The sequence below is a fragment of the Myotis daubentonii genome, chromosome 11, assembly GCF_963259705.1.
Source record: "Myotis daubentonii chromosome 11, mMyoDau2.1, whole genome shotgun sequence".
Lineage (NCBI taxonomy): Eukaryota > Metazoa > Chordata > Mammalia > Chiroptera > Vespertilionidae > Myotis > Myotis daubentonii.
The window spans coordinates 22,808,391-22,826,321 of NC_081850.1; the positions used below are offsets into that span (position 1 = coordinate 22,808,391).

The 17,931-nt window shown below is 37.3% G+C and overlaps 1 protein-coding gene across 5 annotated transcripts in view; it reads right to left on the bottom strand.

Moving 5' to 3' along the window:
- The window catches only part of CNTLN (centlein), a 275,109-nt gene that overhangs the window by 16,811 nt on the left and 240,367 nt on the right, over positions 1-17,931 (bottom strand). For 4 of the 5 annotated variants that reach the window (XM_059656593.1, XM_059656592.1, XM_059656590.1 and 1 more), the window contains 2 exons: positions 16,998-17,135; positions 15,817-16,002 (listed from right to left, as the gene is read on the bottom strand). In XM_059656593.1, the coding sequence (XP_059512576.1) occupies positions 15,817-16,002; positions 16,998-17,135 (324 nt within the window). The remainder of the gene's footprint in view (positions 1-15,816; positions 16,003-16,997; positions 17,136-17,931) is intronic. The other variant, XM_059656594.1, reaches the window with a different exon arrangement.

The window sequence follows — 17,931 nt, forward strand, 5'->3', positions numbered from 1 at the left end:
ATTTCTCTTATTAAAAACAAAGTTGAGCATCAGCCTTAACAGATAATTATCTTTCTTCATCACTTTTTCTATTTTTTAGTGATTTATAAGAATTATTTATATATTAGGAAAATTATACATATTATACATATATCTGTTGTATCTATCTACATTTTTTATATTTTGTATTTTTCTTTTGACAGTAATTATAATGTTTTGTGCCAAAGGAAATATTTTTATTTTATTGATTTCAGAAAGGAAGGGAGAGGGAGAGATAGAAACATCAATGATGAGAGAGAATCCTTGATAGGCTGTCTCCTGCACTCCCCACACTGGGGATTGAGCTTGCAACCTGGGCATGTGCCCTGACTGGGAATCCAACCATGACCTTCTGGTTCACAGATCGAAACTCAATCACTGAGACATGCTGGCTAGGCAAATAAAGAATATTTTTAATTTTTTATGGACTCAATGAACCTTATCCCTTTCTTATCTTTGAAATTAGTGTTATACTTTAAAAAGCATTATCCATAACAAGATATAAACACATTTTCTAGCCATGCTTTTTTCTGCTACCTTTAAGATTTTATTTTTCAGTTTTAATACTTTTATCTATTAATAATCATTTAGGAAATTATTACATAAACTTAAACTCAGTAGTCCCACCATCAGCTGGTAAAAGGTCCATCCTTCCCTAAATGATCTCATGTATGGCTAGGCCAGTTTCTGGACTTTCTATTCCATTCCATCTCTCTTTTTATTAGTGAAGCTTTATAATATATTTCAACTAGTGAGGCTTTATAATAAATGTTAACATCTGGTGGGGCTGTCACCCTCATATTACCCTCCTTTTAAAGATTATTTTCTTGGTAATTTTTGCATGTTTGGTTTTCCACACAAAATTTGGTTCAGCTTGTCTAAATTATATCCTCCTAAAAATTATTGTAATTTTATTTGAATCATGTTAAATTTTATTTGGATCCTGTTAACATTTTAGGATGTTCATTCTTCCTAATGAAAGACCATGGTATTCTCTTCTAGTTGTTTGTTTTTGTTTCTGAGGATCATTTTTAGTTTTTCTCTTTCTAGTTCTAATTTATTTCTAGGCGTTTTACTTTTTGGGGAGGTGCTTCTAATCATGATTATTGTTGTACATATAAAGACTGTTAAAATATATTTAGCTTACTGAACTGAAATTTCTAGAAGCTGAGTAATATCAGCAAACATTGATAATATTATCTCAATTCCAAAGTTTATACCTTGTATTCCTTACTTTTCTTATTGTATCCCTTATTAAGTTCTTCCTGAATAATATTAAATAGTAATATTATTGGCCATACTTGACTTGTTTCTGATTTTAATTGAGTCTGTCTATTTTCTAGGAAATGTTTTTGAGATGAGAGCCTTATTGTAATAAATGAAGAAATGTATTTTAATATATTAATATATACTATATAGCTTAATGTAGTTACCTACTCATTTTACTTTTATTTCTTATAAAAATTGAATATCAAATTGTCTTAAATCCATATAAACAAGTGTTTTTCATCATAAATCTATTAACATGATTATTAATAATTATCTTAGTACTGAATTATCCTTGCATTTCTGGAATAAACTCCACTTGATGTAATATGTTATCTTTTATTTTGCTGCTGAATTTTATTTGATAATATTTTATCTAGTATTTCTACACTAACATGAGATTTATTGGTTTTAATTTTGTGTAATCTTCAAAAAATTTGGAAGGATCTTTCTCTTTCCATCCTCTGTAGTACTTTTCATGAGACTAAATTTATCTGCTCTTTATTGATGGGGTGCAATTATCTGAATTTGGCTCAGTATCTATAGTACATTTAAGTATTTAGTTTTACAAGCTTTGACAATTGTCTGCATCTACGTAGCCACCACCCTAGGCAAGATACAGAACATCTTCACACTCCAGAAATTTCCCTGGTACCCTTTCCCAGGCAATTCCTTCCCCACAGACAGCAACTGTTCTGATTTACATCATCTTATATTAATTGTGCTTGTTCTAGATAACATATAAATGGAATGATATACTACATACTCTTTTATGTCTGACTTCTTTTTTTCTGGTGTTTTAGAGATTCATTCATATTGTTTTGTGGATCTGTAATTTGTTTTTCTTTTAATTAAATACAATAATTTCAACATATTTATATACATACTAGAGGCCTGGCACAGGAAATTCATGCATGGGGAGGGTCCCTAGGCCTGGCCTGCAATCAGAGCCAATCTTCCCCAGCTGCCAGCAGCCAGCCTGGCCCCTGCCATGCTGCTGCCTATCCACCTGGGTGATCAGGCCCTGGTGCAGCCTGCGTCTACCACCACCCATCCCCGGTTCCCTATTCCCCATTGGGTGATTGGAGCCTGCAGGCTGGGGGCAGCTCCTGCATTGAGCGTCTGCTCCCTGGTGGTCAGTGCACGTCATGGTCAACCGGTCATTCTGCCATCTGGTCAATTTGCATATTATGCTTTTATATATATAGAAGGTATATGAAGCCAGTAATATATATTTTTTTCTGAGATAATTTTATTTTCTCTTAGTTCTTTGTCTGCTAAATTGCTTTCATCTGTTCCTGTGTCTCACCATCTTTAACCTAAATTCTGAATTTATTTCCACCTTAAACATGTACATTTAAAAAATATATATTTTATTGATTTTTTACAGAGAGGAAGGGAAAGAGATAGAGAGTTAGAAACATCAATGAGAGAGAAACATCAATCAGCTGCCTCCTGCACACCCCCTACAGGGGATGTGCCTGCAACCAAGTTACATGCCCTTGACCGGAATTGAATCTGGGACCCTTCAGTCCGCAGGCCAACACTCTATCCACTGAGCCAAACCAGTTGCAGTGGTTGGCAAACTGCGGCTTGGCAAACCATGGCTCACGAGCCACATGTGGCTCTTTGGCCCCTTGAGTGTGGCTCTTCCACAAAATACTGGCTCTTCCACAAAATACCGACTTCTGCGCATGGGCCATAAAGTTTCAATCGCACTGTACGTGAGCGCCTGCATGTGGTATTTTGTGGAAAAGCCACGCTCAAGGGGCCAAAGAGCCGCATGTGGCTCGTGAGCCATGGTTTGCCGACTACGGGTAGGGCAACATGTACTTTTAAGAGGAAATTATTTCATTAATATTTGTAACTTATACTAAGTATGAATATGCTTTATGGCACCTTATCAGTGGTGAAACTTCTTTTCCTGCCATTCATTTTTCCTGTTTATTTTCTCCATTCATACTCTAATACAGGGGTGGGCAACCTTTTTGTGAGTGTGTGCCAAAACCAGCAAAATCTCTGACTCAAAATTCTTCTGGGTGCCAACCCTAATTTTTTGAGGACATGTTACGCCTACTTGATATCTCTTAAGGTGTACGTATGTGAAGAACCTTGAAGAAATAATAAAATTCATTCGAGCAACAAAAACAGAGTATAAGATGATGAAAAATACATTAATTTTTTTAATGTATACATGTACACTGATAGTCCGACAGAAAACTTTAGGATTCCGTTTGATATTATCAGTGGGACTTTTGCTGCTGCATCACTGATGACAGAGATTTTACATCAGGCTTATATTTCGTGACCTTCAGAGATATGCACGAGCTACTACTTTCATCCGTCAGGCTACTCCTATTACGAGACTTAACAAAATTCATCACTGAGAACAAAGATTCACAAGCGTACGTGGATGAAACCAAAACACTGGTCGGATCTAGGAAGGCAGGGAGAGTTAAGGCAGAGGCATAGAAATTGCTCTTCTCCTCTTTTGTCAATCCATGTCTATGGTCTTTAAGATAACTTGTTATGTAAAATTATTTATTTAGCTAAGATGCACCTACACTGAATTTATCTGAAAAATAAAAAAGTCGATATTAAGAAAAAAATTGTAAATGGAAGATTCTAAGAGAGGGTTTCGCGTGCCAGTAAAAGTTACTGGTGTGCCATGTTTGGCACGCGTGCCAGGGGTTGCCCACCCCTGCTCTAATATATTTTTATAGAAACTATGTAGCTACATTTTCCAGGATTCAGTTTTGAAGGAGAAAAGTTTTTCCTAGATCAACTATTTGAGCAAAGTTATGTGGCATAGGGGTCTGTGCTATGTTCCAGGCTGATGAAATTTTACACCTGAATTTAATTGTTCTCTGATAAATTCTATTAGCGAGGTCATTTTTGTTATGGTTTATTTTATAATATTAGGACTCTTTTTTCTTGGCTGCTATGAAAAAAGAAGCCTCCTACAGATTTGCCTTGTCTGTGTAATTCTTCCTTAAGCCCTGCCTTTCGTCTCCTTGAAAACAAACCGCTTCTAGGAACATCCTAGCACAAACCATAGCAGATCATTCTACTGTTGCAAGCACAGGATTTAAGGTCTGTACCTCATGTGAGCATCTTAGAAAACTATTTTTGCTTGGTCTTTCAAAGGCCTGCAGCACCTAAGTATTCTTCCCCTGGTGTCTTATTTCTACTTCCTTTTGCCTATCGTCAATCTTACTTGGTTTTGGCTACTCTTCCATGTATTTCAAAATACAGAGTTTTAGTTGACCTAGGTTTTCTGTAAAAAGAAGTTGAATTTTTGTTTCTAATTCTCCTTATCTTTTGTATGATTCCAAGGGAGAGAATGGGAGAGATTATTTTACCCCTTTGTAATCAAGTCAAAATTCTCCAAAGTGCATTTTTCTTGAATTATTGTGAAAAATTTCAAATGTGCAGAAAAGTTTAAAGAAATGCATAGTTCCCCCAAACACATTATTAATTAAAGATCAATATTTATATATAATTCTCTTTACTACTTTTTGATACAATAATTATATGCAGTGACATGCATAAGTCTTATTGTATAGTTTTTTGAGCTTTTGACAAATGAAAACACTGGGTTCCCATACCCAGATCAAAGTACATTTCCATTACTCCAGAAAGTTCACCATGTCCCTTCCTAGTCAATCCCCAAACCTAGGCCCTAGAGGCAACCACTCTGGGGTATTTTTTTCTCCATATAGTTTAGTTAGGCCTGTTCTATAAACTCATATAAGCATAATCACACAGTATGTATTATTTTGTGTTTAATTCTTTCATTTTCAATACTTTTGAAATTCATCCATATTATTATATGCATAAGTAGTTCATTTCTTTTTATTGCCAAGTTGTATTTCATTATGTAATGATAACACTGCTACTCCATTTTCTTATAGATGGACACCTGGGCTGTTTCCAGTTCTTGATGCTTATGAATAAAATGGCACTAAATATTCCTGAATACACATTTTGTGTGTCTGTGTGTACATACGTTTTCATATCCCTTTGGGTAAGTACCTAGAAGTAAAATTGCTGAGTCATATGGTAAGTGAATGTTTCATTTTTCAGAAATTTCTACAGTTTTCCCCAAAATCTTGCATCACCAACAATGGATGAAAATCCCCATTCTCCAAATTCTTTCCAACATTGGTGTTTTGCATATGTTTTCTTGAATTTAGTTCTAAGAATTTTTTATGCTATTGTAAATTGAAGATTTTTTTCATTTTCCAATAGTTTACTGCTATGATATAAAAATACATTTGATTTTTGTACTTTGACTTTGTATCCCACGAAAGGGCTAAACTCTCTTGTTAATACTAGTCCTATCTAATAAAAGACAAAAAGGGTAATTGACCATACCTTCGCTACGCTTCCCATTGGCTAATCAGGGCGATATGCAAATTAACTGCCAACAAAGATGGCGGCCAGCAGCCATGCAGCTGAAGTGAGCAGAAGGCTTGCTTGCTGCAGTGGTGGAGGAATCCAAGGTTCCCTGCCTGCCACGGCCCAGCTCTGAGCTCCGAAAGCAACGAAGTTTCAATTATAGAAGCTAAACAAACCCCAGATACCTGCTTTCAGCAGGCCGTGGCCTCAGAGCTGGAGCGAGCAAGAGCCAGCTCTCAGCTCCAGTGACGGCAACAAAGTTTCAATTATAGAAGGTAAATAAATCCCAGAATTAAAAAAAAAAAAAAGAAAAAAAGGAGAGGCTGGGAGCTTCAGTCGCCGGCCAGCCTGAAAACGGCCCTCAGTCCCTCACCCAGACTGGTCAGGCACCCCAGTGGGGACCCTCACCCTAAATGGGGTGTGGCCAGCCTGAAAACAGTCATCAGCCCCTCACCCAGGCTGGCCAGGCACCCCAGTGGGGACCCCTACCCTGAAGGGGGTGTGACCAGCTGAAAACAGCCATCAGCCCCTCACCCAGGCTGGCCAGGTACCCAAGTGGAACCCCCACCCTGATCCAGGACACCCTTCAGGGCAAACCAGCCGGCTCCCACCAGTGCACCAGGCCTCTATCCTATATAGTAAAACGGTAATATGCAAACTGATCCTAACAGCAGAAAGACTGGGAATGACTGGTCACTATGACACACACTGACCACCAGGGGGCAGACGCTCAATGCAGGAGCTGCCCTCTGGTGGTCAGTGAGCTCCCACATGGGGGAGCTCTGCTCAGCCACAAGCCAGGCTGATGGCTGCCAGTACAGTGGTGATGGTGGGAGCCTCTCCTGCCTCCTCAGCAGAGCTAAAGATGTCCAACTGCAGCTTAGATCTGCTCCCCGTTGGCAAGTGGACATCCCCCAAGGGCTGCCGGGTTGCCAGAGGGATGTCTGATTGCCATCTTAGGCCCAAACCCCCGGGGAGCAGGCCTAAACCAGCAGGTGGTCATCCCCCGAGGGGTCCCAGACTGTGAGAGGGCACAGGCCGGGCTGAGGAACCCCCCCCTCCACCGAGTGCACAAATTTTTGTGCACCGGGCTTCTAGTTGTCTCATAAATCTTTAGGATTTCCTATGTAAAAAAGCATGTCTTATCAGAGAAATGTAACTCAAAACAATGCAATATCATCTTACACACATTAGGATGGCTACTATTTAAAAAACTGAATACAATAAGTGTTGGCAAGAACATAGAGATATTGGAACACTTTTGCACTATTGGTAGGATTGTAAAATGTTGGAACTGTATTGTCTCAAAACTGTATGCACCTGTTTGTGCACTAATTACACTATTGTATTTACTACAGCATTATAGCATTCAATGATGCTTGTTAAGGAAAATCCTTCTCTCTCTGCTATGCTTCTAGTTCTTCGGTCATTTTCATTCTTTTACTTATTTTTTTTGCAATCCGTTTGGCAATATTTGGATAACAATGACATTTAGATTAATTTTGGAATGAATTCTAGCATTTGCAATATTGATTATTCCCATTCGGAAAAACAGCACTTCCCCCAATTATTTAGTTCTGTTTTATGTCTTACCATCTGCTTTGCAGGTTTCTTCATTTCTTAAAAGGTTTACTACTAGGTATTTAATAGTTATTTTGTATTATTGTAAATAGAAATTTAAAATAGCATTTTAAAATATTATTATTTGTAAAAATGAATTTATTTTGTATGTTGATCTTTTTTGAATTCGTTGGTGAATTCTCTGGTTAGTTTTAACAGTTTATGATTTTATTCTCTTAGATTTTCTAAGTACACAAATATGCCATTGACAATCAGTTTGACTGTATCCATTCTTATAACTATATATTTTTCTTGTTTATTTGCATTTCCTAAACCTGTAGAACAAGTATTTATCCCTGAAGTATAAGGATGAATCAACAAATGCAAATAAACAAATATGACATACTACATTAACAAAATAAATGATAACAATCCTATGATCATCTCAATAGATACAGAAAAAGTAATGGACAAAATCTAACATCATTTCATGATAAAAAATTCTCAACAAAATGGGTATAGAAGGAACACACCTCAATATAATAAAGTCCACATATGACAAACCTAATGCTGACATTATACTCAATGGTGAAAAGTTGAAAACTTGCCCTCCATGATCAAGAATAAGATAAGGGTGCCCCTCTCACCACTCTTATTCAACATGAAATTGGAAATCTTAGAGCAATTAGGGAAGAAAACAATAAAAGGCATCTAAATCAGAAAAGAAGAAGTAAAATTATATTTCTTTGCCCCTGACATGATATGATATATAGAAAAATCCTAAAGACTTCATAAAAAACCCTGTTAGATACAGTTAACAAATTCAGTAAAGTTGCAGAATACAAAATCAACATACAAAACTGAGTTGTGTTTCTAACCACTAACAACAAAACATCTGAAAGAGAAAACAATTCCATTTATAATAGTACCCCAAACAATAAAATATTAGGACTAAATTTAACCAAGGAAGTAAAAGTTCTATAAGAAATTGATGAAAGAAACTGAAGAAAACACGAATGCATGTAAAGATATCCCATGCTTGTGGAGCAGAAGAATTAGCATTGTTAAAATGTCCACACTTCTCAAAGCCACCTATAGATTCAATATAATCCCCATCAAAAATCCAATATCATTTTTCACAGAAACAGAACAAACAATCCTAAAATTTATATGGAGCCACAAAAGAACATGAATAGCCAATATAATCTTGAAAAAGAACAAAGCTAGAGACATTGCACATTCTGATTTCAAACTACATACAACTCATACAACTCACTAACAAAACCCCAAATAATCCAATTTAAAAGTGGGCAAAGGATCTAAATAGATTTTTTTTCAAAGAACACATACAACTGCTGGTGGGAATGCAGACTGGTGCAGCCATTATGGAAAACAGTATGGAGTTTCCTCAAAAAATTAAATATGGAACTGCCATTTGACCCAGTGATCCCACTTCTAGGAATATATTCTAAGAAACCCAAAACACCAATCAGAAAGAATATATGCACCCCTATGTTCATAGCAGCACAATTTACAGTAGCTAAGATTTGGAAACAGCCCAAGTGCCCATTAGTAGATGAGTGGATAAAAAAAGCTGTGGTACATTTATGCCCTGGAATACTATGCAGCAGTAAAAAAGAATAATCTCTTACCTGTTGAGACATCATGGAGGGATCTGGAGAGTATCACGCTAAGTGAAATAAGTCAGTCAGAGAAAGACAAGTATCACATGATCTCCCTCATTTGTGGAATCTAAGTAACAAAATAAACTGATGAACAGAGTGAATCCAGAGACATGGAACAGAGTGGGGAATCTCAGAGGGAAGGTGGGGGAGGGTGTGTGGGTGGGAAGTAATCAACCTAGAACCCTGTATGCATATATGCTTGGGTCATGGCCACAGACAATGGGGTGGTGAGGGCCTGGGGCGGGGGTGGGGGGAAGCAGGCTGGAGCGGGTCACTGGGGGAAAAGAGGGGACATATGTAATACTTTCAACGATAATTATTTTTTTAAAAAAAAGAACATACAAATGGCCAAAAAGTACATAAAAAGGTCCTCAACCTCATTAATCATCAGGGAAATGCAAATCCAAACCACAATGAGATATCACCTCATACCTGTCAGGATGGCTATTACCAAATAGACAAGAGATAACAAATGGTGGCGAGGATATAGAGAAAAGGGAACCCTATTTGGTGGGGATGCAAATAGATGCAACCGCTATGGAGAACAGTATAGAGCAGCGGTTCTCAACCTGTGGGTCGCGACCCCTTTGGGGGTTGAATGACCCTTTCACAGGGGTCGCCTAAGACCATCGGGAAACACTTATATAATTACATATTGTTTTTGTGATTAATCACTATGCTTTAATTATGTTGAATTTGTAACAATGAAAATACATCCTGTATATCAGATATTTGCATTACGATTCATAACAGTAGCAAAATTAGTTATGAAGTAGCAACGAAAATAATTTTGTGGTTGGGGGATCACCACAACATGAGGAACTGTATTAAAGGGTTGCAGCATTAGGAAGGTTGAGAACCACTGGTACAGAGGATCCTCAAAAATTAAAAATAGAACTACCATGATCCAGCAATCCAACTTCTGGTTATATCCAAAGGAAATTAAATCAAGACTCCAAAAAGGTATCTGCACTCCCATGTTCACTGCAGCATTATTCACAACTAGAGGCCCTGTGTAGGACATTTGTGCACTGGGGGTGGGGGTGAGGGTCCCTCAGCCAGTCCTGTGCCCTTTCACAGTCTCAGAGCCCTCGGGTGATGTCTGACTGGTGGTTTATTAGGCCCTAGGGGAGTGGGCCTAAGCCACCAGTCAGCTATCCTTAGTGCTGCCAAGGAGGCGGGCCACTGCGCTTGCCAGCCGTCAGCCCGGCTTGTGACTGAGTGGTGCTCCCCCTGCGGGAGTGCACTGACCACCAGGGGCATCTCCTGCATTGAGCGTCTGCCCCCTGGTGATCAGTGCGCGTCAGAGTGACCAGTTGTTCCGCCGTTTGATCGATTTGCTTATTACCCTTTTATTATATAGGATAGCCTAGACATGGAAACAACTTAAGTGTCCATCAATAGATGAATAGATAACAAAAATGTGGTACATACATATATAAGTACAGTGAAATAGTAATCATTCATAAAAACTAAAGAAATCCTGCCATTTGCAACAACACAGATGGACTTTGAAAGCATTATGCTAATTGAAATAAGTCAGACAGAAAGACAAATACCATATGATCTCCCTTATGTGTGAAATCTTTAAAAGCTGAACTCATAGAAGTACTAGTAGAGAGTAGAATGGTTATTTGCCAGGGGCTGGGGTGGAGTGGGGGAAATGAGATGGTGGTCAAAGGGTATAAACTTCCAGTCATGAGGCGAGTATGTTCCAGGGGTCCAATATATAGTACGGTGACTATAGCTAAAAATACTATATTGTATATTTGCAAACTGCTATGAGGGTATATTTAAATATCCTTACCATAATTACAACAATAAAGTGGTAATTACATCAGGTGAAGGATGTGTTAACTAACCTCATTGTGGTAAATATTTCATAATACATACTTATATCAAATCATCACATTGTATACCTTACACCAGTGATGGCGAACCTTTTGAGCTCAGCGTGTCAGCATTTTGAAAAACCCTAACTTAACTCTGGTGCCGTGTCACATATAGAATTTTTTTGACATTTGCAACCATAGTAAAACAAAGATGTATATTTTTGATATTTATTTTGTATATTTAAATGCCATTTAACAAAGAAAAAATCAACCAAAAAAATGAGTTTGCGTGTCACCTCTGACACGCATGTCATAGGCTCGCCATCACCGCCTTACACTTAAACAATGTTACATGTCAATTATATCTCAATAAAGCTGGAAAAAAAGAACAGAAAAAAATTGTAAGAGACTAGATCAATACACCAAAGTATTAACAATTATACATGCAAAATAAAATTATAATGCTCCACAAATGTTCTCACTAAAGAAGCAGGAAATTTATATGCCCAAAACATCTTACTAAATCTCACTAAAGCAAGTACATATTGATAATTAAATGACTTAAGCTTCAGGCTAAATGTTGTTCTTTAGCTGATATTTATTTCACAGCTAACACAAACCATTGAGAAGATGAAATCTGGCATATGACTCTCAAAAACAAGCCCATTAACAAGCCTATATCAAGGCTCAATCAAACTGAGCAAATACTTCTAGAAATTTCCCTTGTGTGTTTTATTCAGTTAGTAGGAGAATTCAAAGCCTCAACTCTGCCACATATATCCAGCCCAGATGCTCAAAGCACTTGATTTTACCCCAGGGCAAAATTCCATATTCAAGACTAGATCTAGAACAGATGGCCACTTCACCTCCATAATCTTGCTGTGCCCTATGAATAAATGAAAGGAATAAGGGGAACAGAGATTCCACAACAGGGCCAGAATAAACATTATTACCATTAATACTACTAATAACATTTATTAAGTACTTTTGTGTACATGATACCCTACTAGCTCTGCACAGAATGGGTCCTGGTGATCATAGTGTTCCATGTAGAAGCTATGTACATTCTTTATGCTCATAAAGAATGCAGCTCTGGCCTTCACAGAGTTTTCCATCTGAGCAGGGATTTAGTGTCTAGTACCATTCTAGCAGATATAAAAAATCAATTCCTCAAGAATTTAGTGAGCCCTACTTTGGGTCAGTTCCTTGGGGATAATGAATTATAACACCCCTCTTCTCACGTTGGCTACAATCTACTTGACACAAAAAGAAAAATACAAGAGTTCATAGTTACATGTTAATTTATGTGGTACGTACAATAAATATTCAGGAGATAAATGAGAGTCCTACTACTACCACTACTACTAGCTGACACTTAGATAGCACTTCTGGTATAATGGGCAATGCTTTATCTGTGTTAACTTATTTAAACACTCATTTCAGGTATATTCCATTATTACACTCATTCCATAAATGGGGAGATTGAGGTGCAGAGGATTAAGCCACTTGCCTGCAATAACTGGCAGAGTAGGGCTCTTACCTCTTAACCACAAAGTTAAAGAAAGGACTCATGAAAGAGGGAGGCACTGAACTAAACGTGCAGGATTTAGCAAAGAACAAAGAGGAAAAGGTATGTCAAGAGAAAAGCAGAACTTGAGCAAAGGCAGTAATGAGAACAATATGAATGGAAGATGGAGAGCAGTGGGAAGGAAGATTCAATTCTGAGCAAGATAGAGTCAAATTATGAAAAGTCTTAAAATTAAAAAAAGGTTTAAGCTTAGATGTAACGCAGTAGGATTTAGAAAGCCACTGATGGTATGCTGCCTCAGATGACAACTCCTGAGCATGTCTATGGTCCTAGGGGCATAAGTGCAAGGAAGAGAAGAATGATGTCATCTCATTCCTCTGAACCAATGATCCAGCCTTTGCCAATGTTTCTGGTTTCAGCATTAATTTGCTGGTGGCTCTTTATGACAAAAACTAGAGGCCTGGTGCACAAAATTCATACACTTCGGGGGGGGGGGAGCCCTCAACCCGGCCTGCGCCCTCTCACAGTCTGGGAGCCCTTGGGGGGATGTCCCACTGACGGCTTAGGCGGGAAGCGGGCTTAAGCTGTCAGTGGGACATCCTTAGCGCTGCTGCAGCCGCGCCAGCTGTGAGCCCGGTTCTGGCTGAGCGGTGCTCCCCCTGTGGGAGCACACTGACCACCAGGGGGCAACTCCTGCATTGAGCGTCTGCTCTCTGGTGGTCAGTGCACATCATAGCAACCGGTCATTCCACTGTCAGGCCGAAACCAGCTCTCTGACATCCCCCGAGGGGTCACGGATTGTGAGAGGGTGCAGGCCAGGCCAAGGGACCCTCCCCTCCCCCCAGGGGCGGAAGGGACATGGGAGGTTGACCAGCCGGGAGGGACCAACATTGCTGGAGGGTTCCAGGGTGTGTCCGGCCCATCTTGCTCAGTTCAGATTGGCTGGACCCCAGCAGCAAGCTAACCTACCGGTCGGAGTGTCCGCACCCTGGTGGTCAGTGCATGTCATAGTGAGCAGTTGAGCAGCCTTAGCATATCATTAGCATATTATGCTTTGATTGGTTGAACAGCCGACCAGATGACTGGATACTTAGCATATTAGGCTTTTATTATATAGGATACATTACTCAAAAAGCCATGAAACTACAGCAATCTTGAATTTACCTACTAAGACATCTATACACTCTATATTATTTGTTGCTGAAAAATATAAAGGACCAATAATGTTACTCTTGAGCAACTAGAGATTAGATATGCATTTTATCATTAAATATCATTCATATCCTTGGACATAAATACAAAATTTGATTTTAGAAAATAATTTTTGCTAAACTATTTTATGTGAAGAGGTACACCCATTACATTATCATGAAGGTCAAAAAACTTCTAGTCATAAAATTCATTTTTCTATTTAAAAAATTTCTGGTTATCAATTCTTTTTAAAAAGGACCAATTAAAAGAATATTTCAGAAAAAAAATGATTAACATTTTGAATAAATCTTGTAATTATGTACTTCATGTTTTGTATCTTGGCTAAAAATACAACAAACAAGACCCTCAGATGAATATAAAACAAGAAAACAAAGGTTTCTGAAGCTAAAAGTCATTATGAATATAGTTTTACATCATGAATTACTGACAATATTCAATGAGAGCACTTGTCATAAGTTAAATAGCAAGAGTATTCAACAGCATTTGGAAGAAATGATACTTTAAATCTGGAAAAGGGAAATTAGGTTTACCAAATTAATACTCTGCAATCATTTAGGTTCCTCTGAGTCAAGCATTATTGGTTTGACTTTACAGCAGTTGAAACTTTCATTATAGAAATAAAAGAGATCATTCATTCATTTTGTAGTTATTTTTAAAATGAGAAAACTCCCACAGTATCTATTCCAAAGAAACAAAAGGATTTTTTCTAAATGGAGCACTATTAATACTCACATAAAATGTTTAAACTCCTATTTTTAGAGGAATGTAGAATATAGCATTATATATAAAATCCAGTTATTTGCAATCTTATATTCAATCTATGAGTCCAGGAATATCATTTCCTATAAATACAATCAATACCTAAGCAGATAAGAGAAATATTATAAATATTGTACTATATGTTGACCAGAGGACCTTTTCAACTAGGAGCATAAGATATGCCAAACTACTGACCTATCTAGAGAGAGAAACCAAAAAAGGAGAAAAGTAAAATACCAATATATATAAAATAATATACTTTAGTATATGTTACAAATGCAACAAGTATAATTATGCACATCCAGTAATGACAGGGTTATCTGGGAAAGAGACAGCGGTGATGTCATTTTATTCTATCGGAGGACACGGTTTAACTTCATTTTATAAAGATTACAAAAATTAAATATTTTATATATTTAAGTAAATTCCTACTGATATGATATGCTAGTTTTTAATACTCAAGCCATTTGAAGAAAAAAGTGGTATGAGAAACTTAATCTTATCCAAGATTGCTCAAAAAAAAGAACATTGTAATTTCAGATGGAAAGAGTCACTCTCCCACTATAGTCAAACTTCTTTTTAAATGCCAAAAGGACAATTATTACATTTTCACATTCCTAATGGAAATTTAATTTCATTAGCTAGTGATTATTATTGCATGCGATTCTGAAAGGTGCCATGTTACACTTTGTGGAAGCAGAGATTAGTAAAATATGTCCTTCACTTTAAGAAACTCTGAATCTATCTAGTGGCAATAGATCCATTTGCTAAATATAATTTAAGTCAGAATAAATGGTACTAAACAGGGGTGTAAACAACTCACAGTGAGATTAAAAGGGGCACAGCAATCACAGATTCCTGGCTCTCAGTGCCTTGTTTCTCTGAACACAGAGCTGCTCCTGCTCGGTTTTTCCAGAGGGGTGAGGGGAAGAAGACTGCCTGACTATATGGGCTATAAGCACAGACCAGGGGTCTGAACGCTCCTTATAAACACTTTCAAACAAACCACCTGTTTAGCTCTGTATCTGCCCTTCCCCCATCGCCCTCTGCTCTGGCGGTTCCTTATGGAGTCCATTCCTGAGCGATTCTGGGTTCTTCAGCTGTCAGAGAACTTCTGGACTGGCATCCTTTGCAGGCACTTGGGCTTGTCCTCCTTTTGTTCTGCTAAGTCATTTGCCAATCCTCTATGGATTCCATGTGGATTGGGGTTCAGGTGTCTTTTTGCTTGGGTGATTTTTCAAAAAGGCAGTACAATGGAAATTACTTAATTCTTTCATCTTACTACCTGCCTTGATTATGAGATTACTGCAATTTCACAGCTAAATTGACGTTAAGAGTACTGATAATAGAAGAGAAAATTTTAAACTCAAGCTATAAAAATAAATATTTTATAGAGAAATTTTTCAACAATGTGGCAAGTAAGGTAGGAGAAGATGCTCTGTGGTTTAGGAAAGCAGAAAGAAACTTCAAAGTATTGCCCAAATCATCTGAAGCAGGCCACTGCCCACTCTGTCAGAAGAAAAGAACAAGTTAGTAATGCACAAGTAATCCAAACCTTCACAAATAAGGTGAACTCTTCCACTTTCTCACTGGCTATCTGCAGTTTCTTCTGTGCACCTTCTAGGGCTTGCTCACTTTGCAATGCTAATCCTTGAAGCTGCTTAGAAGCTGCTGTTTCAATTTCTGCCATTGCAGATTCAGTCTCATTTATTTTTGATACTAGGAGAGAAAGCTTGAGATCCTGCAAAATACAGTAGTCATGGAATAAAGATATTTCATAAGCAGATTTGGAAGAGGTAGTTACCCATGTCAGATAAAGGATTTCATGGCTCTCTATATGTGTATTTATTTTATTTGGGTAAAATTGATGGTTGTATTTATTTATTTTCAACAAAATAGCCTGAGCACACATTCTTTTTTATTGTTAATCCTCACCTGAGGTTATTTTTCCATTATATTTTTAGGGAGAGTGGAAGAGAGAGAAAAAGACAAAGAGAAACATTGATGTGAGAGAAATACATCGACTGGTTGCCTCCTGCATGCACCCCAACCAGGGCCTGGGCTGGGGAGGAGCCTGCAACCAAGGTAGGCACCCTTGACCATAATTGAACCCAGGACCCTTTGGTCCACAGGCCAACGATCTATCCACTGAGCCAAACCAGCTAGGATGTGAGTACATATCCTTATATATTCATCATAAAAATTAACTTATGCTTTCTAAAAATAATAAATCTCATATAGCAAATGGAAATATTAAATGAGTTTGTAAGTGAAGGTGGACTTAATTTATATCTACTTGTGCCAGTTATTAATAATAGTTTTCATTTATGAGAAACTAGGAGCCCAGAGTGCGATTCAAAATCGTACGGCACCACCCACCCTCCAGTCTGGCCCTGCCTCCCTCCCCAGGCCCCTGCTGCTCCGCCCCCGACACTGCACGCGCAACCTCCTCCTGTCTGTTGACCCGTTACAGCATCCTGGTTAATTAGCATATTTCTCTAGTTTCTTATATATATATGTAGATTATCAAGACACAAAATCTGTTTCTCTAATGTAGCAGTACCTTTAATGAAAACAGATTCTCAGTGTTTCACGTAGAGATAAAAGTGTTCTTTGCATTTATCTGAAACATTTAAGTAGCTCATAATAGTTTGGGGGACAAAAAAATGACAATTTAAAAAATAAAAAAGACATTGTTATATTCCATTTCTATGCTAAAGTGTCCTAAAAGCATACCTTTTTTTCTAATTCCTCTTTAGTTTTCTGATACAGCTCTTCATACTGTGACTTCTCTTTAACGGCGACACTAAGTCTTTGCTTTAGTGAATCAATTGATACCTTCTTGTTGGAACACTCTTCAGTCAATGTCTTTACCTAGAAGTAAAAGCATAAAGGTAATCATTATTGGTAAAGGCATTCTAATAGTATACTTTTTGTTTCAACAGAAACCAAATGAACACATGAGTAAGTCTAATTTCATCTGGTTTCTCATAAATAATATCAATTTCAAGTATAAGATTTGTAGAACTAATATTATAAATGAGACTAATAGTCCTTAAATCAATAGCAAAACTAAATATTGCACCAAAGTATAAATGCTGGCATGTGTAGTCTTTCACCTAAAAATACAGTACAAATTTAAACTACATTTCCTTTAATTACTAATGTAAACCTCCTTAAGCAGGAATGGTTGTTTTTGATTCTTAAATAAGCAAGGTTATGGATAATTAATTATTGTATTCTCCAATATTACATGTACTTTTAAGAATAAAAGTAAATAAGTGATGCAAGATATTTATTATACATATGAAATAGAGGAAATAATTTTTCTTTTTCCATTGAATGCCACTAAAGATATATCATTACCATATTTAAAATAATTATTAAAGTTAAAAAATAAGAAGATTTAAGGGATAACATTTAAAGGATAACATTGAAAAACTATAAGGAAGTAATTATAATTTATGTGGTGTGTGGAGGAAAAAGAAAGAAATCCATATTCACTTGTCTTGTTGGTATAAAATTTTCTCCCTTAAATCCATTTGAGCTAATAGATACTTATATTTTTATCTCCAAGTAAAATAAGGGAGACACTTTCTCTGTAGTTGCTAACACTGAGTGATTGCCAAAGCAGAAGCTAATTTATGAGTTATGCAAATAGCACCTTTAA